Below are 24,635 nucleotides of genomic sequence, written 5' to 3'. Positions count from 1 at the left end.
ACCTTTTTCTAATATCATCACGACTAGAAAACACTTGGTTTGATCACCATCACTCCACTTTCACCTTGATCCCAGGTTCAGAGTTCTGATTCAGTTCTTATAATCAGTAACAAAGCTGCTCTGGAACCTTCCCTGCAGGTATCTGTCACGGTTTGAGTTGTTCCCTGCAGGTTTCTGTCACGGTTTGAGTTGTTCCCTGCAGGTATCTGTCACAGTTTGAGTTGTTCCCTGCAGGTATCTGTCACAGTTTGAGTTGTTCCCTGCAGGTATCTGTCACAGTTTGAGTTGTTCCCTGCAGGTATCTGTCACGGTTTGAGTTGTTCCCTGCAGGTATCTGTCACGGTTTGAGTTGTTCCCTGCAGAATCTTGATGATGACCTAGTGTGGTGCTGGCGAGCTGAGCTGGACCTTTCCTGCTCAGACCTTTGGCGCTCACTTGATCTCGTTGAAGATCTGCAGCAGCAGCTCCTTGGTGTCTCCGTCTTCCCGGGTGTTTCCAGTGTACAGGTTGATGAACGCTCGCTCGAAATACGGCGCCACCTTGTAGAGCGCTCGCAGCTCGATGAGGTAGAGGAAGTACAGGTTCTTCAGCCTCCGGGTTCCTTCCGCTTTCGTCTCGGCTGTGTCAAAGCGCCGTCGGAACTCCTGGATGTTTGGACCCCAGACGGAGCGACCCCAGCCCTCTGAGGAGTCAGACAGCCACACTGAGTTCACACCACCACACACCTCTTACAGCTCAGCCCTTCAGTAATCGGGTGTACAGGCTTGTTTTCTTCACGTCTTTGGTTTGTCAAGTGAGAGGAGTTTGGTGAGAAGTACAAACCGTCCAGCAGGTACTCGGCACACACGTGGATGTTGATGCTGCTGTGCAGGCCGGAGATGAGCCGGTAGAAGACCCTCTTCTCCAAACACAAACCTGCAGAGCCCACAGCACACACTTCATTCTACATGCAGCTACACTTAAACCTCATGAAGGAAAAACCTTCCAAATACAGATGGAGAAACAATTAAAAACACAAATCTCATTATAGTGTTTGCTTCATGTGACACGAATACTCTGAAAACCTTCATTAGGGCCCGAGCACTGAAAGTGCAAGGACTCTTATTGTATTTGAGGGAATTATTAGGGTCTGACCTGAAGGCAAGGAATTATTATTATTATCTTTATTATCATTATTATTATCATTATCTTTATTATTATTATCATTATTATTATCTTCATTATCATTATCATAATCATCATAATTATCTTTATTAACGTTTTATTTATTGATTGTCCCACTTTCTTCTTACTTTACTTCTGCGTGCCCCGAACACAAACAATTTTATATTCCATTGTCATTACATGTGTGTCTGGTAAAAAGGCTCCTTAGTGCCGACCCACAATTTCTAAATGTTTGTAATGTTCAACTACAAGCAACACGTTTCACCTACGTCCAGGAAAATCCATCGTTCGCAGGAGGCAGTTCCATTTTTCATTTGAACAGATTCACCACAAATATTACCATTGATGTGGAGTCGAGCTAACCTCCCCCCCCTTCCTCCTCCTCCCACCAAATGAGCAGCATAGTTGTTGTTTTATCAGTGTTTACTTGTGATTAATTATATTTACCACGACGACGGACGTCCAAAATGGCGCACAACGATTTATGACATCACTTTGTCACGTGGGTGTAAAACCCCACATTCAGTGCTCTGAGTTATAAATCCATAACACAGATTACACAAAAAGTTTTTTCAACATCTGATTGATTGTTCCATTGCTAATTATATCTAGCTTTATTCACCTCTGTAGATGTTTTAGATAAAGTTTAAAACCTCTTCACTCCCTCTGTTTGACAGAACTTAATGTGTTAAAGTAAAACTCACCTTCCAGCCAGTTGTAGAAACTTTCCCCTGGAACAAGGAGCACATCAGATTTATGTCACAGAACTGGGAGACTCTTCCATTTCTGAAAATCAGTTCAGGAGGAGCCGGTTTAGTTTTACTCACCATCGTCGTCTCCTGAACAAAAAGAGACAAAGTTATCGGTTAGCGCTCTCTCTCTCTCTCTCTCTCTTTCTCTCTCTCTCTCTCTCTCCACAGAAGATACCATTTTTTGTATATACAGATTAAATACACAAATGTATTTTTAAATGCTGAACATCTTTTACTGATAGAAGTTGTATTAAATGAAAGCGGATGGAGAAAAAGGACGTCTCGGACTAAATAAATCAGAATTCCTTTTAAAAGGGCAAGAAATGCACCTATTTTATTGTGAAAATTCAATTTATTCAGGATTTCGGGAAAAGTTTTTAATGAAATGCATTATTCTTTACAGTCAAACAAAATGAAAGACCTTTTGACTTTTCATTATTTAAAAGGTCATCAGTTTGAGGGCAGTAGTGACCTAAAGGTTACAGAAACTGACTTGGAGTCGAGAATTTGCAGGTTCAAATCCCACATCTGCTGGGTCAATAATGTGAGTCTGTGAGCAAGACTGAGCAGTTGGAGCCACATCGAGGCCCTCCTCACTTTACACACCTGGGCATCATCTGTCATATTCATATCAGCTTCACAACCTCATATTAACTAGAGTTAGGAACATTTATTATCTTATTAATGAAGCATGCCGGATGCATCTTAATTCTGAATATAATTCCATGAACTCTAGACTTTGATAAAAAATACAGGAATATTCCAAGAATCTAAAAACGATTTAAATGTCCCTTCAAACTTCACTCACTGCCCGAGGAGCCCCCAAAGCCCTTTACATGGTTTATCACATTCCCACACCACTGGAGGCGGCTGCAGGGCGCCTAGTCCATCCATTGACAGCAGTTTGGGGTTCAATGTCTTGCTCAATGACACTTCGACATGTAGACAGATAGGGAATCAAACCCGCAAACATCCAATTGAGAAACGACCACTCTACCAACCAAGCCACAGCCGCCAAGGTAATTAATGTGATGTAAACTGTGGATTTGATTGTCGGTGTGAAAGATGAAGTGATCATCACCTCTGCTGGGGACCAGAGGATTCAGAGGTCTGTACACCGACCTGGGCCTGTTGAAACATCAAGAATAAATTTACAGACAGAGAGATAGACAGCGAGACAGACACAGAGAGTGAGAGTGAGAGTGAGAGTGAGAGTGAGAGTGAGAGTGAGAGTGAGAGTGAGAGACAGAGTTAGAGTTAGAGTTAGAGTGAGACAGAGACAGAGACAGAGACAGAGACAGAGACAGAGACAGAGACAGAGACAGAGACAGAGAGAGTTAGAGTTAGAGTTAGAGTTAGAGTTAGAGTTAGAGTTAGAGTTAGAGTTAGAGTGAGGCTCCTTTCCAACCAAGAGCAAGAGCGGACATTAACAATTTAAATGTATTTGCAAGTCATGCTGGTAGGGTCTAGGCTCTAGGCTCTAGACTCTAGGCTCTAGGCTCTAGGCTCTAGGCTCTAGACTCTAGGCTCTAGACTCTAGGCTCTAGGCTCTAGGCTCTAGACTCTAGGCTCTAGACTCTAGACTCTAGACTCTAGGAAGCAGCAGATTGTTCCTCCATCAGTTTGTTTGAAGGACATGTTTGAGACAGACCTGTCAGTAGTCATGTCATTATGAAACTTAAAGCCCACTGGACTCTCTAATTATTTAGGCTTTAATATATCAATGTATATTTTCACAGGCTGTCTCACAGTTGTTGTTTCAGTGAGCAGTTAAAATAAAACACCTGAAGTGAAATAATAGTTGTTGTTCCACTGTGTCTGTGTTTGACCACATGTACAGCTGAATAATTCACTGTACCTATGCGTGTATAATATCTTATTTAAAGAAAATGTCTTGATGTTAGGACTGGGCCATATGGCCTTTTTTCCCAATATCTTGATATTTTGCCTGAACTCAACTTCTGAAGCATGCAATCACACTAGTATGACTATGTCGACATTAAAACATTCTTGTTCACATTAATATATGCTAATATATAACTTATATAAAACTTGGATGCAACAAAGTAAATGTTGCCAAAACAGTATTTTTTTTTTAAACAGCACCATCATGAAAATGTTTTTCTTTTCTTCTCTCAACAGAATGTACAGCAACCTGGTGGAGGCCCACATGGCTGGACATTGGGGTGAAGGAGGCCCTGACCCAGCTCCTCACTGACCAGCAGGCTCCCCAGGACAAAGTGTCTGACATGGGGGGCCGGGCACGGCAGAACACCAGGATTTATGGAGTGCACCTCCGCAATAGCATTTATTGAAAATTTGGTTAAGTCAGGGCCGGGAGCCGAGTTTGAAGAAGACCAGGGGATAGAAGGTGCACACCGGGCCCGGCACTGAAGCCACCGGAAGACATTTTCCTCTGTTCTGGGTCAAGGAGAAGATTCTTCACATTCAAAACCAACGGACTGCGCCACAGCAGGCACATGCAGCAGGGGAGGGGTGCTGGAGCACCTGCCCCTTCTGCCCCAAGCCAGTAAGTGCCCTTTGGAGCAAGGTGTTTTTATCCTATGTATGCAATAAACGATATAAAGAAATCTATATTTTTAAATAAATAACGTACCGCTTCCTGGCTCAGAGCCAGGTAGCCTGTGGCGGACACACAGCAGAGCTCTTTTATCCTCTAATTCAACTAATTTAATGTTGGTGTTGGGAGTTGAAGAGCTGCTGAACAAGTTCATTTACTTACCAGATGGACAGCTTTGTAAAATGATGCGCAGTGAACCGTGCATGAAGATGACAGGGTGCGTTCAAGACACCTCACTTACATTTCTTTTTTTTTTTTTAAATACTCCTTTGTTGAAATACATACAAATGTCATTTCTGTCTTGTTCTTTTATTACATATTATTGTTCTACATGCCCCCAGGTGCCTCTGTGGTAATTATGGAGTGGATTCACTGCAGCATTTATTCACAATTACGTAGTGTATGTATTAGGTGGGCTTCAAATGTGTAATTGTGAAAAAATGCTGCAGTGAATCTACTTCAAAATGGACTCAGAAGTACTGGGGGCCTGTAGAACCAGAAATGGAGGTGAAAAGACTGACTGCCTGTATCTTTAAGTTAAATGTGAAGACTTTTACTGCTATGATTTGACCGATCCCGACGGGCCAGAGGCCAAAGTGGGAGGTCCCGATCTTTAATTAACAACAACAATAACAATATTCATAACAATATATTTCATTAAATTTATTTTCTGTTCATTTGTTTATATATACTTGTTCTTACTGACATGCTGATAACTGCTCTCCTGTGGGATGGGATGGTGGGAGAGAGGAACAATAATACTAAGGAAGTTAGCAGTCCCTGCATTGCACTGTACTTTTATTGTTACCTGTGAGACGGCTTCCAACAAAAAGAGTTATAAAAAATAAATAGATGAAATATCTCACTTGAAGCAGTTTTCCTCATAGATGCTGTTCCACACTCTCCAGGCTGACGGACCCTTATAACCTGTGTAACGCTCAGTATTGAGCAGGAGGTCCACATACTCAGCATCTGGAGAGGTTTCATCTAAAACACACACACACACACACACACACACAGTTCTGTGTATCAACAGTTTGCTGTGCTGTTATCAGCAGCAGTTTAATCATTAACCTTTTCTGTGCCATCACACATCATGCTGTAATCACACTGTTTACTTTGGATCTGCTGCTTTGGTGTAAACTTTCCTAACAGACGATTTCTCATAAAAAACGATGGAAAGCCTCCTCTGGGGAGCTCAAACATATACATTGATTGTGAAGGAAAGTCAGCCTGTATAGTATGTGATTGCACAATGAAAGGATGCTCACCATCCAGCTCACAAAAATGATCCTGAGCATCATCATGTCTCGCCCAGTCAGCAAACGCCTTTTTACTCTGATTACTGAAAGAGAAAATATGAGATAGAGTGAATAAATGACCTTGAAATGAAATTACCCTTAGTGTAACAGTGCCTGAAAATGAATTATTAATTTCACTCTAGCTCTTTGAAATGAAGAGAGTCTAGAACAGGGGTGTCAAACTCCGGTCCTGAAGGGCGGCAGCCCTGCATGTTCTCCATGTCTCCCTGCTTTAACACACCTGGATGTCCAGAGGGTTCATCACTGAGATCAACAGGAAGCCTGAGAACAAGCCGCTCATTACCATCGGCCCGTTGAAGCAGGGAGACGTGGAAACATGAAACAAGAATTTGGACATTCTGTCTTAATTTTATTTGTTTTATTTTATTTAATTTTACAAATTTCTATCCATTTGATTAACCACCAGCTAACAGTAAACATGTAGCCACCAGCTAACAGTAAACATGTAGCCACCAGCTAACACTAAACATGTAGCCACCAGCTAACAGTAAACCTGTAGCCACCAGCTAACAGTAAACCTGTAGCCACCAGCTAACACTAAACATGTAGCCAGCAGCTAACAGTAAACATGTAGCCACCAGCTAACAGTAAACATGTAGCCAGCAGCTAACAGTAAACATGTAGCCACCAGCTAACAGTAAACATGTAGCCACCAGCTAACAGTAAACATGTAGCCACCAGCTAACATGTAGCCACCAGCTAACAGCTAACATGTAGCCACCAGCTAACAGTAAACATGTAGCCAGCAGCTAACAGTAAACATGTAGCCACCAGCTAACAGTAAACATGTAGCCACCAGCTAACAGTAAACATGTAGCCACCAGCTAACATGTAGCCACCAGCTAACATGTAGCCACCAGCTAACAGTAAACATGTACCCACCAGCTAACAGTAAACATGTAGCCAGCTGCTAACAGTAAACATGTAGCCACCAGCTAACAGTAAACATGTAGCTTCCAACTAACACTAAACATGTAGCCACCAGCTAACAGTAAACATGTAGCCAACAGCTAACAGTAAACATGTAGCCAGCAGCTAACACTAAACAGGTAGCCACCAGCTAACAGTAAACATGTAGCCACTAGCTAACAGTAAACATGTAGCCACCAGCTAACAGTAAACATGTAGCCACCAGCTAACAGTAAACATGTAGCCACCAGCTAACACTAAACATGTAGCCACCAGCTAACAGTAAACATGTAGCCACCAGCTAACAGTAAACATGTAGCCAACAGCTAACAGTAAACATGTAGCCAGCAGCTAACAGCTAACATGTAGCCAGCAGCTAACAGCTAACATGTAGCCACCAGCTAAACATGGAGCATACACTACATTCTACATTAGAGGTTTGAAATGACGGACTAAAAAAATATTTTGTTGTGTAAATGTATTGATTAAATTTATTTGATTGATTCATTTATCTACAAAATCAGCTTGAATATAAACATTTTGTGTAGTTCTAGAGTCCCACTGTTTTAGATTTTGCTTCATGACTCTTTGTGCGGTCTTAAAATTTTATATATATATATATATATATATATATATATATATATAAAAAGCTTTGTAAAAAAATTAAATGACCACTGCAAAATGATCAGTTTCTATGATTTTACTACTTATAGGTATGTGTTTGAGTAAAATGAACATTTTTGTTTCATTCTATAAACTACTGACATTTTTCCCAAATTCCAAATAAAAATAGTAATTTTGAGCATTTATTTGCAGAAAATGACAAATGGTCAAAATAACAATAAAGATGCAATGTTTTCAGACCTCAAATAATGCAAAGAAAACAAGATCCTATTCATTTTAAAAGAACACAATACTAATGTTTTAACTTAGCTGGGATTCAAAATCAGGGTTATTTCTGAACTCTTGCCGTCATGCGTCTTGGCATGCGCTCCACAAGTCTTTCACATGGTTCTTGGGTGACTTTATTCCACTCCTGGTGCAAGAATTCAAGTAGCTCAAGTTTGTTTGATGGCTTGTGACCCTCCATCTTCCTCTTGATCACATTCCAGAGGTTTTCAATGGGGTTCAGGTGTGGAGATTGGGCTGGCCATGACAGGGTCCTGATCTGCTGGTCCTTCATCCACACCTTGATTGACCGAGCTGTGACACTGAGGATTGGTTTTTCCAGCAGGACAATGCTCAGAGTTGGGGAACATTGTCAGAGCAGAAGCAAGCAAGTTTTCTTCCAAGATAACTTTGTATGTGGCTTGATTCATGCGTCCTTCACAAAGACGAAACTGCCCAATTCCAGCCTTGTTGATGCACCCCCAGACCATCACCCATCCGCCGCCAAATTGCACAGTAAGTGCAAGACACTGTGGCTTGTAGGCCTCTCCAGGTCTCCGTCTGACCATTAGACGACCAGGTGTTATATATATATAAAGAGGTCTCTCTAAAATAAGATGTTAGTCGGTATTTCTTGGCTCTAAAACAAAAGGTTAAACATGTGCATTGCTGTTGTTCTGCTGGTTTGGTCCACTGCAGATCCGACTGCTCTGTATGTTTGCCCCTCGTCCACGCTGTATCTGTACAGAGGTGTTGAGGTGTGCTCTCTCTCTCAGGGTTTGTTGAGTTGGAAAAAGGTCAGCACGAAGGTGGGCAACCAGCAGCAGCAGTCTGGGACATTGGTGAATGTTTGTCTGGCTCACTGACTAAGAATGCTTTGAATGGAGTGGTCTCACCTCAGGGTGCTGTTGATGGCTCCCAGCTCTTCAGCTTGTTCACATTCACTCATATCTGACATGCTGTTGGCCGCCTGGGAGTACTGGGAGAGGGAGGGAGGGAGGGAGGGAGAGGATTTAGGAAGTCATGCTGACAGAACTACTACACACTTTAAAATCATCTCCACTTCATGAAATCAACTTGTTTCCATTTCTATTTAAATAGACTAAGAGATCAGTGTCTCCGTCCTGAACTTGTCCTCTTTGACTCACTACAAACGTCCCGAGTTCTTCCTCACGACTGAAGTTATTGTCTCGACCGCTCTGCGACCTTCAGGACTAAAAGCGCACCGAAAAATTCGCTTGAATTTTCAGATTTGCCATTTTTAATCGAAAATCCTCCAATATAAGAATTATAAATAAAAAACACTGACATTTATCAACTGTTTAGCTATTTTAGCTCTTCTACTAGTTGTTCCCACGTTATTGTTCAGGCTGCAGACTTCTGGACTAAACTCAAAGCAAGACTGATCAGAATGTCACAAAAAGGCGTTCATTCAAAAATATCCTCAAGTTTACGGCATTCCCAATACCAGGAAGTCCACCCTGTTGGTGTGTGACACTGGCTTGTAATTGCAGTTATTTAAATAATAAAATATGGTGATTTGGGAAAAGTGGCTCTGCTGTTTGAGATGGTTTAAAAACCATCATTGGTGCAGAGAGCAAAACCAACCAAACGAAGGCAATTGCTGGTTTTTAACTCTGGGAACCAATTGGCTCATGAGTTCAAAAGGTTTTTTTCTCAGGTTTGACTGCCGTGATTTTAGTAATGAGATTCTAAAGAAACAAGCTATCCTGTTCAGGTCATGCTCCTTTTGACATTCTTTCTGCAGCTAAATCTTTTAAACGTTGTAAAATTGGAAAAACCCCGGGTCCTGGTAATATGGGTGGCAGACTGTTCTCCTCTGTGCAGAACAACTGGCTCCCGTTTTATGTTATATCTTCCAGCTGCCACTCAACGAGCAGAAGGAATAATTTTAACCTGGAATTTAAGATTGGATTCTTGATTTTTTTAACATTCAGAACACAGACGGTGAATGGATGCATGTCATTATTCACATGGTCTTTCCAGGGCTGCGTCCTTCCCCCTCTCCTCTTTTGAGGAGATTGCAGCAGTTGGCATGACAACAGATTTTTTTTTATCAAATTTGTAGACAACGCCATACTAATCAGTCTCCTTCAGGACCATGAACTTTCCCATGGTCCTGTCGTTGATGAACCTACAGCCTGGTGTGACGATGCTTTTCTCAAAATTAACATACAGGAAAATGAAAGATGTGCATCAATTTTAGACGAAAGCCCCACAACAACAATCAAAAAGTAATTATCAAAGGCCAGGCAGTAGGCACTGTTGATAATTCTGAATACCTCGGAACTACTCTGGATGCCAAGTTTCACTTGCCACTCAGAGAATCTTCACATAAAAGACCAACGACAACTGTCCTGTTTCAGCTTCCCAAGTTCCAAATTGATGGTTTTATTCTACCGATCTTATATTGAATATGTGCTGACATTTTCTATCCTTTGCTGGTTTTGGAACCTCAGCACCAGGTCACAAAATGCACCCAACAGTGTCAAAAAAGACTAGTGGTAAGATTGTGAGAGTTCAACAGTGCACACTAAGTGCAGTGGCGTTTCTCGATGTAAATACTTAGTGGGGCAAGATTTTATTTCAGGTCTAGTGACTCCACTGAATTCCAAAGTAAAGTGGGTGCACAACTTTTTTGCCACAACATTATGTCAACCATATAGGCACTGATCCCCTGAAAAGGTTGAGCACTGGAAATAGCCCTTTTTTTTTTTTTTTTTAAATCGGCTAAGAAGGTAACTGAACCTGGCTCAACTGTTTGAAAGATGAAAATTCCACACGAGACCACCGGCAGAGTTACATAACCATGAAATACTGAAATTCGTTAACACCATGTCACTCAGTTTACCACCAGTTACTCCACTAAAGTAATAACTTCAAACTCGTACTCCAGTGAATAATGGACCTCATTCATCTAGACTGTTTGTTAGCTTTAGCTGCTAACAAGCTGGTATTTGTTCGACTCGCTCCGGTTCTGTGAAGCTCCGCCTCAATCAGCGCCAGCCAATCAGCTTTGAGCGTCTTAATGACGTTCTTAATGGGGCTTCTGGCTTCAAGCCCCACTAAGCATCAAAATCATGTGAACTGAATGAACGTTGCCACTGCCTGAGCATGAACTTACAATTTACTGCATGCAATACACACTGCATGGTGAGGGAGAGGCGAGCTACACTAATGCACCATTGGTGTGGATCAGGAGGAAACAACCTGGAACCGCAAGAGGAGACCAGTAACCAGGGAGGACCGTCCTCACACAGGAATTATGTGCTCTATAAGAGGAAGTTTTATTCACAGACAAGATAATATTGTAGATAATCTTAAAGAATTAATAACATTCTTTGCATGCAGTCCTTACTGATGACACCAGGTGGCGTTCAGACTTCATTTGAATGTCAACAGGTGTAAGAATTCCTTCACTCCTAAAGCCATTTCATATTATAATATAACAATATATTATTTGCAGTGAAACGTTTCACGATATAACGTGATGACTTGTATTGTTATAATGAGTGACTTGAATGAGGAAAACGTTGTGGACCTAAAGTGATTTTTAATTAGTGACGGTAATACCGTATACCTGGAACATGTGGGGTATCAAAATGTGGATACCACCTGAGTGCAATATAGAGAGGGAGAAGCATTTGGCTTTTTCTTTCCAATGAAGCTGAACAGCTCTTAATAATGTGTGAAGTCCAGTGTTTAACCAGCAGACTTTGACAGAGTGTGATTGGTGTGCTCTGGAGTGACAGAGATTCATCACCTCACACACTGTGTCACTCTTTTTGATTTAATTCCATATTGCTGAGCAGGCGAGTCAGAAAGTGCTCACTGTTTGGTTGGGCATCTCCAACACGAAAACAAACAGATGGAAGTGTGTGGGATGCACAGTACAGGTCACAAGCTAGGACTCAAACTCATTCAATGTTTGGTCTTTATTTTCTTGACCTACACATCCACCAGGCTTTCAACTCCACCAGTCAGCAGATCTCACCTTGTTGTAGTTTCCGGACTTAATGCCAGCAGGAATCATACTCTGTGAAAGAGGAACGGTCAGTTAGCAGAGAACTTTGTCATTATAAGTGAAGGAATATCTGATAAATGATGGGAAAAGTGAAGTGAAACTGAATTGAGAATTCAAAAGGCTGTTTGTTGTCATGTGACCTCTGACCTCAGGGCAGGGCTCCACATGGCAGTCCTTGATGGCACAGTGCCCATCATCAGGCCAGAAGGGACACGGTCGCTTCAGGATGACCTGCAACAACACACAGTCACTTCAGTTTGAAGATCTTCTGCTCACCTTCAGAATGAGAGACTTCAGGCCAGTGGTTTGAGCATTATAAACACTCTTTGTGCTTTGAGGTGTGCTTTTCCAATAACAGTGCTCTTTCTCTTGCCAATAATTGACACCAGGACCTGTGACTGGGACCTGATTCCATTTCAGACATGAATCTGTTTGTTCACTTTTTAGTCACTCCTTCATTTCTGTGGCCACAACTTCTTTCCTGTAGACATCAGGAATGAAATCATGATGCAGTGATACAGATGTTGTGTTGCTCTCTGATTGAATCAGCATCTTGATGAATCATTTATTTAAAAAAAAATCCTCAATCAATCAAAACTTTTAATTCACCCCTTTCAACAGCCAAGAAGAATCTTACTTTATTAATCCCCTTGGGGAAATTTCTTCACTGAATTGACCCATTGGTAGGCAGCCACATAGCATAGCGCCCAGGGGGAGCTGGTGGGGGTCGAGGGTCTTGCTTAGGGCCCAAAGGGTGACCAAAGTGCTTCATAGTGGGAAACTGTGCTTAAAAGCAAGACAGTGTCTTAGAATGGAGACAGCAGTGTACAATATGTACAATAAAGGATAAATATCAATGGCACTAAAATATCCAGCAAAAGTAAATAAAACTAAATTTTGCTATGCCACTAGGTATTAAAACCTATTTTAAACCGTTTTGATTTAAAAAGACCAAGGCTGGGAGTCACATGGACACAATGAGTAGGATGGCATCACTGTAGGGGAGCTCAGCTCATCGCTACTAATTTAATCCTTTAATCCCCATTGATCTATCTACCTTGAGCGAACTACTGATTGACGCTTTCAGTACTTTAACTACTCTTTCGGCAGTAAGAGATGACAACATCTAAATACTTCTAGGATACAAGCTGCATGGCTACTCGGACCAAGCTAACTGCCAACAAGGTCAATAGAGGTGTAAATCACCAGCTTCATCCCGATACGATACCATGTCGATATGTTTGGATGACCATACGATGTCATAAAGTCTGTCACGATACGATTTCGATTCGATTTGATTCACAAGCCTGCGATGGATATGATGTGATGTCATGAGCCCATCTCACACAATCATTTACATTTCTATCAACTCACAAAAAACAACTGAAATAAGATTTGACTATTTTATTTCTCAGGTCTTTGAGGTGTCAGGCATTAAATAAACAGTATAATCAATAAAACACTGTACGGTCTCATATCTTTACAAAGGAAATATGAAATGGCTCCTGTGATCCTCGTCGCTCTTCTCCAGTTGTTGCTCAGTGTTTGTGTAAAGAAGCTGGTCAGAGCCGCCGTGACATCAGACACGGTTACCGCGGAGCTAGCATGTGTGTCGAGGCCGTGCTTGTTCTGTAGGTGCCTAACCCTAACCCAAGTTCGTCGTGTTTCCCGAGTATTTCAACTCACACTGACACTGTTTGCATATGGCCTGAGTGCTGTCTGTTGAGCAGTCTTCCTGTCGGAATCCGAAATATTATATATATAATATATTAGCAACAAATTCGATAAATCGATTAAATGGATTTTTTGCCCAGCCCTAAACTGAAGTTACTAAAGCATTTAACCCAAACAGCTGAAATAATTGTTTTAAGGGGGACTATTTTATAGCAACATTTTTCTGGAAGTGGAATTTTTGGTGGTTAATGATTTAGGATATTGTTACATTAAGCTGTGGTCAGATGAGAACAACCAGCTCAAGACTGAAGCCTAAAAAACATGAAGCAAAGGAACCAATCTATCATGTTGCTGGGAGGTTCAGACATCGTTCCAAAGAATTCACACCAGACAGGTTGTTTGGGTCTTTTTAAAAGATAACAGTCGGTGTTCGGCACAAAGCAGCTTCAATCGTCTCAGCTATTTATTCACACACTGCTACGATCACACAAGAACAATACATGATGCAAAATGAGAGGTGTGGTGTTTACTTCATGTTGGTGAGTCATTTCCCTGTTCAGGTCCGCCTGTTTGAACTCTGAATGGAACTGAAATTTTATGTAATTAGGGCTGAAACGAAACCCTAATTATATTAGTACATGATGATGTGATTTAGGCTGGTGTGTACTTTTAAAACATTTTTAACATAAAGGTGTGTTTTCTATCCAAGCTAAGCTCCAGTGAATGGAACTTTAAGCTTCAGAAGTTGAAACTGAAATCATCAGCTCACAGTGGAAGACTGATGCTGACCGGGTTTCTTCAGAAGAGGCGCTGGAGTTGTAAACGGCCTCTCACCTTGTAGTATCTGAAGTAGTCGGTCTCCGTCAGCTTCTTGATGCGAGGGTATATCTTGAAGTTGTTGAAGACATCTATGCTCTCCACGTCACAGAAGCAGTCGTCGAGGACTCCTGTGAGCTGAAGCACAAATCTACCGTCACTGCACAACTTCCAGGTGAAAAACAAGGAAAACAACAGACGGTCCTGGACTCATCCCACTCATTAGTCCACTGAACACACACTCCTGTTTGCTCATGTTACAGCAGGATCAATGGACTGGATCGGACCGTGTAGCTGTTTATCTGAAAAACACCAATTCATAAATATCCTTTCATCAGTCTGTATGAGTTATCCGTTACTTATATGTTTTTGTGTTTCTTTTTTTTCCAGTGATCCTTTGAGGCATTAAACCCTGACAGCTCCATATTCTGGTCTGTGAACAGTTTGATCTGAAGTTCATTCTGAATGTTCTGAAGTGGTGAATGAAATGAATCCATCCAGTCGTTCTGTCAGGGGCTAGAAGTCTGTGTCAAGACACATTTAACTAAACTCCAGTTGTTTTGGTACAGGGACATGATTCACAGGACAATGGATTAAGACCTAAACACAGGACATACACAGCTTTGAAAAAAACAACAAAAAGTGAATTTCTTCTGTAACAGCTCACAAAATAAAATAAAAAAGGTACATATGTCACAGGCTAAGACCGAGCAGCCCAAATATCAGATTATACATGAATAATCCTTCTGAAAGAGATTGTTTCATATTATGTCCCCTTTAAATAAACCATCAAATTCATGAGTAAAACTAAAGCCTTGATTCCACGGCGCAGTGTGTGTGGGAACTTTGTGGTCCAGGTTTTCAGGCCTTTCCACTGAAAACCTTGTTGACAGTAACCAAAGTACCGTACTCTAGTGTTACCATGTTCTGTAACCCCTCCGGTGAGGTACAGTACATACACTGTGCAGAAAGAAACAACAATTTTTTTTCCCTCACTGTCTGAAGTTAAATCAGACTAAACCTCTCCTGTTTCACGTCAGTTAGGATTACCTAAATTATTTCATTTCGCTAAATGCCACAATAATGACAGAGAGAATTTCTTAGAGAATTTTATATTACAATCATTTGTACCCCAAGAGGTGAGCTCTTGCATGGAGCCCCAGGTTGAGGGAGATTGTCAGTGATCTTGTGTTTCTTCCATTTTCTAATAATAGCTCCAACAGTTGGTCTCTTCTCACCAGGCCGCTTGCCTCTTGAACTTTGGTTCATCCCAGTCTTGTGCAGGTGTACAATGTTGTCCCTGGTGTCCTTAGTCAGCTCTCTAGTCTTGGCCATGGCGGAGGTCGGAGTCTGACTGTTTGAAGGTGTGGACACATGTCTTTTATACATAGAACGAGTTCAAACTGGTGCCATTAATACATTAAATTTTATTCTTAAAGAGAAGTAACTGGTCTGTCAGAGCCAGAATTCTTGCTTGTTTGTAAGAATTTACAAATAAATTCTTTAAAAATCGTATGTGATTCCCTGCATTGTTTTTTCCCATTCTGTCTCTCACAGTTGAAGTGTACCCATGATGAAAACTACAGCCCTCATCTTTTTATGTGGGACAACCTGCACGATAGCTGGCTGCCAAATACTTTTTTGCCCCACTGGAAGTTGCCCCGGAGTATACGTTGGCAGCAGTCAAAAAAAAGCTCCATGAAGAGGAAAAAAAAAACATATACGAGTTCCACTGGACTATAAGTTGCATTTGATTGGAAATGTATATCACAAAATCCTAGACCAAGGACAGATATTTAATCTGGAAAGCCAAGTTATTCAGTCTCATCCGGCTTTCAGTGTGAAAATGACCATCGGTGAGCAGTTCGGTCCATCTCCACTGGGAAGTGTGATTTCTCCTGACCGGCTGTCACTATGGACACACACTTTTCTGCCCTTTCTCTGCATTACTTCCACACGTTTTAACTGTTATCAGCTCTTTGTGAGGGGACAGCTAACAGCCTCCCTGCTGCGCTGCGACTCCTCTTTAAGCTGAAGTTCACAGAGACTTCCAGCAGTCAAACATCAGGCCCGTGGCCCCAAACCAGCCCGCTAAAGGCAATCGGGCCAAACCACCAAGCAAGGTGGTTATAGAGGATTTATAGGAGGTTCTTTTATATTTCACAGTATTTTGCACCAGAATGTGTCATTAAATTTGACTTTATGTTGAGACTGTAATCATTTTCAGTATTAATTGCTTGACAATTTTATCGCGTACACTGTGTACTACCACAACAAAGAAAAATAATAGTCAGAGAAGAGAGAAGAAACCTTCAGATGAAGTTTATCAGACCGTGAGAAACTGCTGCTCAGACTCCAGCTGAGCGTGTGTGTGTGTGTGTGTGTGTGTGTGTGTGTGTGTGTGTGTGTGTGTGTGTGTGTGTGTGTGTGCCATCATAAACTGAACGTAAGTACTTAACTTTAGTGGTTATATTTAGTACCTTCATTTTTATTGTATTTCTTACCAAAATGATTTGAGCCTGACAAGAATGAGAGAAAACATGACGACTTTGGTGAAACCTCTCCTCTTCCCACTGAATCAACTGATTAATTCTCATATTTCGAGTGGGGAATCACAATATTAGGAGAACTTTGGGAAGTATTGTGTCAAGTTTGTTTAATAATCAGCCCAGTAACAAGCAATACTCAGTATACTTTTTATCACAGAAGAGAATGTAGTGAACATAGGATGTTTCACAAACATCCAGTCAGAAAATGTTCTTCTTAGTGTTGTCACGATACCTACATGGTGGTATCGATACCGATACCAACATGTAGTTCGATACTTTTAAAAATTAAGAGAACAAAAGATGTCATTAGATCAGCCTGTCTTAAGTAGGACCAGTGTCTTTAAATGGTTTGTTACTATGCAGTAATCTTTATAACATTAAATGGTTAAAATAAAAAATTTTCATATTATATTCTTTAATATTATTTACTATATTATATTTATAATAGCTTAAATTTTTTTCCAGAGCTATTTTTTCATAGGTATACAAGTTATTAGCTGTAGTTCTTTGAACTCCTTATGCAGGTCTGGGTGTTTGTCCTTCAGGAGTTTAGCAGGTTAGTAGTGTAGCGGGTTAGTAGTGTAGTGTAGCAGGTTAGTAGTGTAGCAGGTTAGTAGTGTAGTGGGTTAGTAGTGTAGTGTAGCAGGTTAGTAGTGTATCAGGTTAGTAGTGTAGTGTAGCAGGTTAGTAGTGTAGCAGGTTAGTAGTGTAGCAGGTTAGTAGTGTAGCGGGTTAGTAGTGTAGTGTAGCAGGTTAGTAGTGTAGCAGGTTAGTAGTGTAGTGTAGCAGGTTAGTAGCGTAGCAGGTTAGTAGTGTAGCGTAGCAGGTTAGTAGTGTAGCGTAGCGGGTTAGTAGTGTAGCGTAGCGGGTTAGTAGTGTAGTGTAGCGGGTTAGTAGTGTAGTGTAGCAGGTTAGTAGTGTAGCAGGTTAGTAGCGTAGTGTAGCGGGTTAGTAGTGTAGCGGGTTAGTAGTGTAGTGTAGCAGGTTAGTAGTGTAGCAGGTTAGTAGTGTAGTGTAGCAGGTTAGTAGTGTAGCAGGTTAGTAGTGTAGCGTAGCAGGTTAGTAGTGTAGCGTAGCGGGTTAGTAGTGTAGTGTAGCGGGTTAGTAGTGTAGTGTAGCAGGTTAGTAGCGTAGTGTAGCAGGTTAGTAGTGTAGCGGGATAGTAGTGTAGCGGGTTAGTAGTGTAGCAGGTTAGTAGTGTAGTGTAGCAGGTTAGTAGTGTAGCAGGTTAGTAGTGTAGCGGGTTAGTAGTGTAGCAGGTTAGTAGTGTAGTGTAGCAGGTTAGTAGTGTAGCGGGTTAGTAGTGTAGCAGGTTAGTAGTGTAGCGGGTTAGTAGTGTAGCGGGTTAGTAGTGTAGCAGGTTAGTAGTGTAGCGGGTTAGTAGTGTAGCGGGTTAGTAGTGTAGCAGGTTAGTAGTGTAGCGGGTTAGTAGTGTAGCGGGTTAGTAGTGTAGCGGGTTAGTAGTGTAGCGGGTTAGTAGTGTTTCCACTCTGGACCAAACATGTTCTCTAACACTGTTTACACAGTGGAACTTCAGTGTTGATGGCTCATTTGTTTTGAAGCCAAAGTACTTCATATAGTACTTCTAGTACCTGTTGTTTCTACAAGTTACGGCAGTGTCTCTCTCTCTCTTTTTACGGAGTTTCCACGAGTCGTTTGAGTCAGTTACGCATGCGCACTCTCATATGGACGCAAACGCCAAACGCCATGTCTCTCATCTACTCATGTCGCAGGAGCGTTCACACCCCGTCTGAGAAACTGGAGTGCAAAAAAAAAAGAAAGAGAGCAGAGTTCTGTTTTCCACATTTTCGATTGTCCAAAACATCTGAAAGAAGTCAGAAAGCAGAGCAGCCCGCCGACTCTTCCCCCACAGAGAGACGGACTCTCCCCGGTGGAAATTACCAGTGATGCTCCGCGGCAACGTAACAAAAATAAGATCCCGGTACCAGCCGGGCCCGGTATAGTATCGTTATAAAGGCGTCAGTACCGCGATACCAACACAGTACCGGTATACCGAACAACCCCAGTTCTTATTTAGGGATGTTTTTAGAAAACAATGTAAAATATGTCCGATCATGTTTGGTTTCATCATGTCCAACACATTTCATTACACAGAAGTGCCAAATCATTTATAGACACACATTTTTATACTATACCAATGAAACTTTGGATTTAAAGTATTTCGAGTCGCGGCTGGCAAAATGTTACGTTTACGTAGGATTAGAACCACCACACCTAGAACAAGTAACAGAAATATACTTCCTGTTGAAGAAAAAAGCGTTTCCGTCTTCCCTCTCTTTTCACTGTAGAGTTTATCTGAGGTCATAATGTGATTCCAATACTCTACATCATATCACATATTCAACTAATATCACAAGCCGATATATTAAACTGAGATATTTTGAAAACAGACATAGAGCTGATGGAGGAGAACTGACCTCTGACAGGAGGAGTCCTCCGAGGAACTGAAAACACAGAAACACACACACTCCCCTCAGCATCCTTCAAACCGGCGGCAGCAGTGAGCCCTCCTGTTTAACCCCGATCTGGACACCACGGGACAAGCAGGTCTGAGGTCGCTCAACACGTCCGCCCCGGCACCGCCTCCAATCGGGAGAGCGTCCTCTTTTTTTAGTCCCTGCCCCTCTGTCGTCGTGCTGCATGCCCCGGGGCTGTCGCACACAGCAGGTACGAGAAGGAGCACAACCTATGAGAGCGCACCACGTTATTCTCCACTCAGCTGTGGAGAACAGTGAGGGAGTCCTCGGGCCAGTTTGAGCTCCGTCATTCATCCCACTTGACAAGTTTTACAGAAGAGTCTCCGAATGCTGATCTGGGGGGCGTTTGTTTGAAAAGACTTGATGAAACATTTACAGAAGAACCGAGTTCTTCAAACTCACGTGTCTTCACATGTCAATAACATCTGTTTGACACAACTTCCAATCCCTGATTTTATTTGTTTAAATTAATATTTAAACTGATTTTCACCACAACTGACAGTTTGGTTTCCTTTCACTTTCATAGAGATAATGTGCGTTGCTCTAATACCACAACAGGAAACAGGAAGGACAGGAAACCAGGAAACCATGAAGTAGAAGCCTCAGTGACTGAGGACTTCCTTTTCCTCTTCGACGTTCATTTCTGCTGAAGAGGAAAGTCCTTCAAAATCATCTACAATCACCTCCACCTCCACAGAGTGAATGAATAGTAACAGTACACACGCACGCACGCACGCACGCACGCACGCACGCACGCACGCACGCACGCACGCACGCACGCACGCACGCACGCACGCACGCACGCACGCACGCACGCACGCACGCACGCACGCACGCACGCACACACACACACACACGCGCACACACACGCGCACACACACGCGCACACACACACACACACACACACACACACACACACACACACACACACACACACACACACACACACACACACACACACACGTTGTTTTCGCCAATGACGACGATGACGAAATTATTTCGTTGACGCCCCTTTTTTTCATGACGGTGACGAGACGGTGACGAGCTAAAACATGACCCAAACGTGACGTTATACATGTGTGAGTTTTCGTTGAAACGACGAGACTGAAACCTCAGTGCGTGGCCCGTCAGACATTTCGTCTTATTGTGTGTGAAATCTGTCGGTCACAAGCCCGCAATGCCGCCGCGGCTACTTCCTTGTTTGGTCGAGCCCACCACCTAGCAAGGCAGCGCACATTTTCACAACACCACTGAGGGAGAATTGAGTTGATTAACGTTAAGCTGTGGATGGAGCATGGCCGCGGCCTCACCGAAGGGGCCTGGTGGTGGGAGGATACACTTCCATTACCATCCATGGGAATAAAGAGCGAGTGCATTGTAGAGGGAGACGCTGGTAAACGTAGCTACAAACGAGGTGGAAAGAACTCCACCAATCTGAAGAGGCACCTGGAGGCCTTCCACGCTGATGTTTTTTCGAAGGTAAGTTACAACTCGCCCTCTTTACAAAGCATACATAAAACACTCTTAATTACATTGGCAGGTCGAGTTACTCATCCATTGGGAATATTTTGGGAATGTGCGTATTAGGGTTGTTCAGTATACCGGTACTGTATTGGTATCGCGGTACTGACACCTTTAAAACGACAATCGAAAGTGTGGGAAACAGCACTCCGGTTTCTTTTTTTCTTATTTTGTTTTGCGTTTCGGTTTACGAGAGGTGTGAAAAGAAACGGCTGAGACGAGGTGCACGCGCTCCTGCGCTCAGACCCGAGATCGACCTTATTTACCAACAACGTTCCTGGACACAAATTCAAAATAAAGGTCAAACAACGCATTTCCAAAACAATCTTCCCCCAACTGAGCTTGTACTTTGAAAAGAATACCGGAATGCGTAAATGACATGGCGTTTGCATCCAGTCAGCGCATGCGTAACTGACTCAAAGGACCCGTGGAAAGTGTAAAAAGAAATAGAGTGCATCACTAACGCAGCAGCGAGAGAGAGAGAGAGAGAGAGAGAGAGAGAGAGAGAGAGAGAGAGAGAGAGAGAGAGAGAGAGAGAGAGAGAGAGAGAGAGAGAGAGAGACAGACATAAGGTAAACAATGGCTGCTGCTACATCCACAAGGCAGCAACTGTGTTCTGTTTCTATTTGGAAAAGTATCAGAATACATGGTGGTATCGGTACCAAAATGTGGTATCGTGACGACACTAGTGTGTATGTTCATTGCACTTTTGAAAATTCTCTGTATTAAAGCCACAATTGCCAAAGAAAGGAATGTGGTTATGTGAAAGCTTTATGGTTCACCTGATACAACCTGTAAACCTTGACTCCGATTTACAACATTTATTCAACTGAATTAATGTTAAAAGACTAATACGCTAAAAAAACCTGACTGAAGTTAGACTAAAACCGCTTCGAGTTTTCGTCGACTAAAACTATCACATTTTGAAAGGACTAAAACTAATAAGCAGTTTTGTCAATAAGACTAAGACTTAAGACTAAAACTAAGATGGCGGCCAAAAACAACACACACCCACACACACACCCACACCCACACCCACACCCACCCACACCCACACCCACACACACCCACACCCACACCCACACACACCCACCCACACAAGAGTAGTGATGTGTCTGGGTGAAGTGGTGATTTCCAATGGAAGTTCTTGAGGGTGAAATGGTGATGTTGTGATGTTCTAATGACTTAGGCTATGAAGAAGTCTTGCATGGCAGCCTGGAGGACAACATTCACTGGCAGATATTCAACCTCATACTTGGTGTCAATTAGCAGCACCTTGACGTCAATCCACACCCTGAAGAGCAATGCCGATGCTGCGCAGCATTCATTCCTTTAATAGAAACATTAAGTAAAGGCAAAGCAATGAATTGATCAATCTTAAACTATCTCATCTAAACTAACCCTGTGGACTGGATTTCCTGAAGGGAGGCGGGTCTCAATGAGACCAGGAGGAATGAGTGAGGAAATCCAGTCCACAGTTTGCAGCCAGCGAGCAGGCTAGGGAAGTAGCACTGTGCTATCCAACTTTTCATGGCAACATGTTGCTGATTGGAGGGATTTTATACTCAAAACACCACAAAGCAACGCAGCAACGTGGATGTTTTCAAAGCCGTAGTCCAGCAGGGCGGCGCTCTGCAGCCAGACGTCAGCGTTTTCAAACTCCAGCTCTCGGAGGAGAACAGCACTGACATCAGAACAATGAGCAGCAGCTCCTCCAGGCTGTCAGCAGGCGATTCACACCTCCCTGAAGCTGCGTCCTACTCCACAATAAACTCCCTGAAAATAGTCCCAATGGTTGGAGCTGCGTTAGAGCTGGAAACATTGTGTTGCTGCTGCCTTGCTCAAGAGTTTCCCCAGGAGTTAATAAAGTCACTCTGAGGTTCTAAAGATAGAACTAGTTTATTATGAGATGATGACGTCACTCAGACCTCCACATTGTCCACATGGAACTAAAATACTTTGTACTGCTTCCTTTACTGTCCTGATACTAACCTCAAGTTGTCTTTAGAGAGAATACATGTATACATTAGTACATTTCATACTTTACTGTAGAGAGGAGTTTATTACAGCCTCATATAAAGTCAACAATAATAATAATATTAAAGCAAACAGCTCTGGTATCGGAAAAGTATCAGTAGATAAACAAATTCAGGTATCAGGATCAGATCAGAAGTGAAAAAACGTGGATCGTTGCTTCCTAGTTTCAGTGGTGATGTGTCAGGGTGAAGTGGTGATGTTTCAGGGTGATGTGGTGATGTGTCAGGGTGATGTGTCAGGGTGATGTTTCAGGGTGAAGTGGTGATGTGTCAGGGTGATGTGTCAGGGTGATGTTTCAGGGTGAAGTGGTGATGTGTCAGGGTGATGTGTCAGGGTGATGTTTCAGGGTGAAGTGGTGTTTCAGGGTGAAGTGGTGATGTGTCAGGGTGAAGTGGTGATGTTTCAGGGTGATGTGGTGATGTGTCAGGGTGAAGTGGTGATGTGTCAGGGTGATGTTTCAGGGTGAAGTGGTGATGTGTCAGGGTGATGTTTCAGGGTGAAGTGGTGATGTGTCAGGGTGATGTGTCAGGGTGATGTTTCAGGGTGAAGTGGTGTTTCAGGGTGAAGTGGTGATGTTTCAGGGTGATGTGTCAGGGTGAAGTGTCAGGGTGATGTGTCAGGGTGATGTGTCAGGGTGATGTGTCAGGGTGATGTGTCAGGGTGATGTTTCAGGGTGATGTGTCAGGGTGATGTTTCAGGGTGATGTGTCAGGGTGATGTGTCAGGGTGATGTGGTGTTTCAGGGTGAAGTGTCAGGGTGATGTGGTGTTTCAGGGTGAAGTGGTGATGTTTCAGGGTGAAGTGTCAGGGTGATGTGTCAGGGTGATGTTTCAGGGTGATGTTTCAGGGTGATGTTTCAGGGTGATGTGTCAGGGTGATGTGTCAGGGTGATGTGTCAGGGTGATGTTTCAGGGTGATGTTTCAGGGTGATGTGTCAGGGTGATGTGTCAGGGTGATGTGTCAGGGTGATGTTTCAGGGTGATGTTTCAGCCTCACTCACCTGGCAGAAGCAGCTCTGAACTGGACTGTCTGTCACTCTGTTCTGCTGCGACTCGACTTGAATGTTGTTTTGTTGAAACCAGCCGAAGACAAAGTTCCCCACAAACACAAGCAGCAGCAAAACACTGAGAGCTTGAAGAGCCGCTTTCCACATCCCTCACTGCTGGACCAGAGCCGGGGGGCAGACCAAAAACTGTTCTGGAGCAGGGCCTGGTTCTGGTTCTAGAGCAGGGCCTGGTTCTGGCGCAGGGCCTGGTTCTGGTTCTAGAGCAGGGCTTGGTTCTGGAGCAGGGCCTGTGTAGGCTGGTGTTGATTCTGGAGCAGGGCCTGGTCCTGTTGCGGGGCCTGTGTCGGCTGGTTCTGGTTCTGGAGCAGACTCTGGCTAGCTCACTGCGGTAGCTCCAGGCTCACTGTAATTAGCATCCGGAAGCTACCGTGGCTGTAGAAACCGGAGCAGGACGATGAATCGAGCACAACGGCGGCTGTGGACCTTCAGACCGACTACGAGACCGACTACGAGACCTCCGGACCGCCCCACTCACCCCAGGTGTTTGAGTACAGATCGCTCATGTCTGGAGAAGTTTCCGTCCAGGAGTCTCCACTTCTGCATGAAGCCAACAATGTTAACGATGACTAGTGTTTCCGGTCCAGCCCTTCAAAGTAAAACGTCTTGTGCTTAACTGTGTGCGTGAGTGTTAATACATCAATGGCCTTATTTGTTTCAAACTTTAAAGGAATTTTCTTTTGGTGAAGTTTTTTGGGATTGGGTGAAACTATTATACTCCACTCCAGAAGCCTCAGTTTGTATAACTGGAGTGACGTCAGCTCCAGTTATGATCAGCAAAGGTGGTAAACAAGGATGTCCACTGTCTCCTCTCCTT

At 42.9% G+C, this 24,635-nt stretch overlaps 1 protein-coding gene across 2 annotated transcripts in view; it reads right to left on the bottom strand.

Moving 5' to 3' along the window:
• ero1b (endoplasmic reticulum oxidoreductase 1 beta) overlaps window positions 1-24,385 on the bottom strand; it is a 28,837-nt gene extending 4,452 nt beyond the window's left edge. Inside the window, exons 1-12 of one of the 2 annotated variants that reach the window (XM_080464296.1) lie at window positions 23,756-24,385; window positions 14,170-14,289; window positions 11,809-11,892; window positions 11,632-11,673; window positions 8,513-8,595; window positions 5,769-5,842; window positions 5,364-5,484; window positions 2,998-3,044; window positions 1,992-2,003; window positions 1,869-1,895; window positions 823-915; window positions 436-682 (exon numbers count right to left, since the gene is read on the bottom strand). In XM_080464296.1, the coding sequence (XP_080320422.1) occupies window positions 436-682; window positions 823-915; window positions 1,869-1,895; window positions 1,992-2,003; window positions 2,998-3,044; window positions 5,364-5,484; window positions 5,769-5,842; window positions 8,513-8,595; window positions 11,632-11,673; window positions 11,809-11,892; window positions 14,170-14,289; window positions 23,756-23,908 (1,103 nt within the window). In that variant the 5' untranslated portion in view covers window positions 23,909-24,385. Of the gene's footprint in view, window positions 1-435; window positions 683-822; window positions 916-1,868; window positions 1,896-1,991; window positions 2,004-2,997; window positions 3,045-5,363; window positions 5,485-5,768; window positions 5,843-8,512; window positions 8,596-11,631; window positions 11,674-11,808; window positions 11,893-14,169; window positions 14,290-19,138; window positions 19,295-23,755 lie in introns of those variants that run through there. The other variant, XM_080464297.1, reaches the window with a different exon arrangement.
• Between the last annotated feature and the right edge of the window lie 250 nt (window positions 24,386-24,635).

This window comes from Lipophrys pholis (assembly GCF_963383615.2).
Source record: "Lipophrys pholis genome assembly, chromosome: 5".
Taxonomy (NCBI): domain Eukaryota; kingdom Metazoa; phylum Chordata; class Actinopteri; order Blenniiformes; family Blenniidae; genus Lipophrys; species Lipophrys pholis.
The sequence above is the reverse complement of the archived record's forward strand: the minus strand, read 5'-3'. Positions and strand labels throughout refer to the sequence as shown.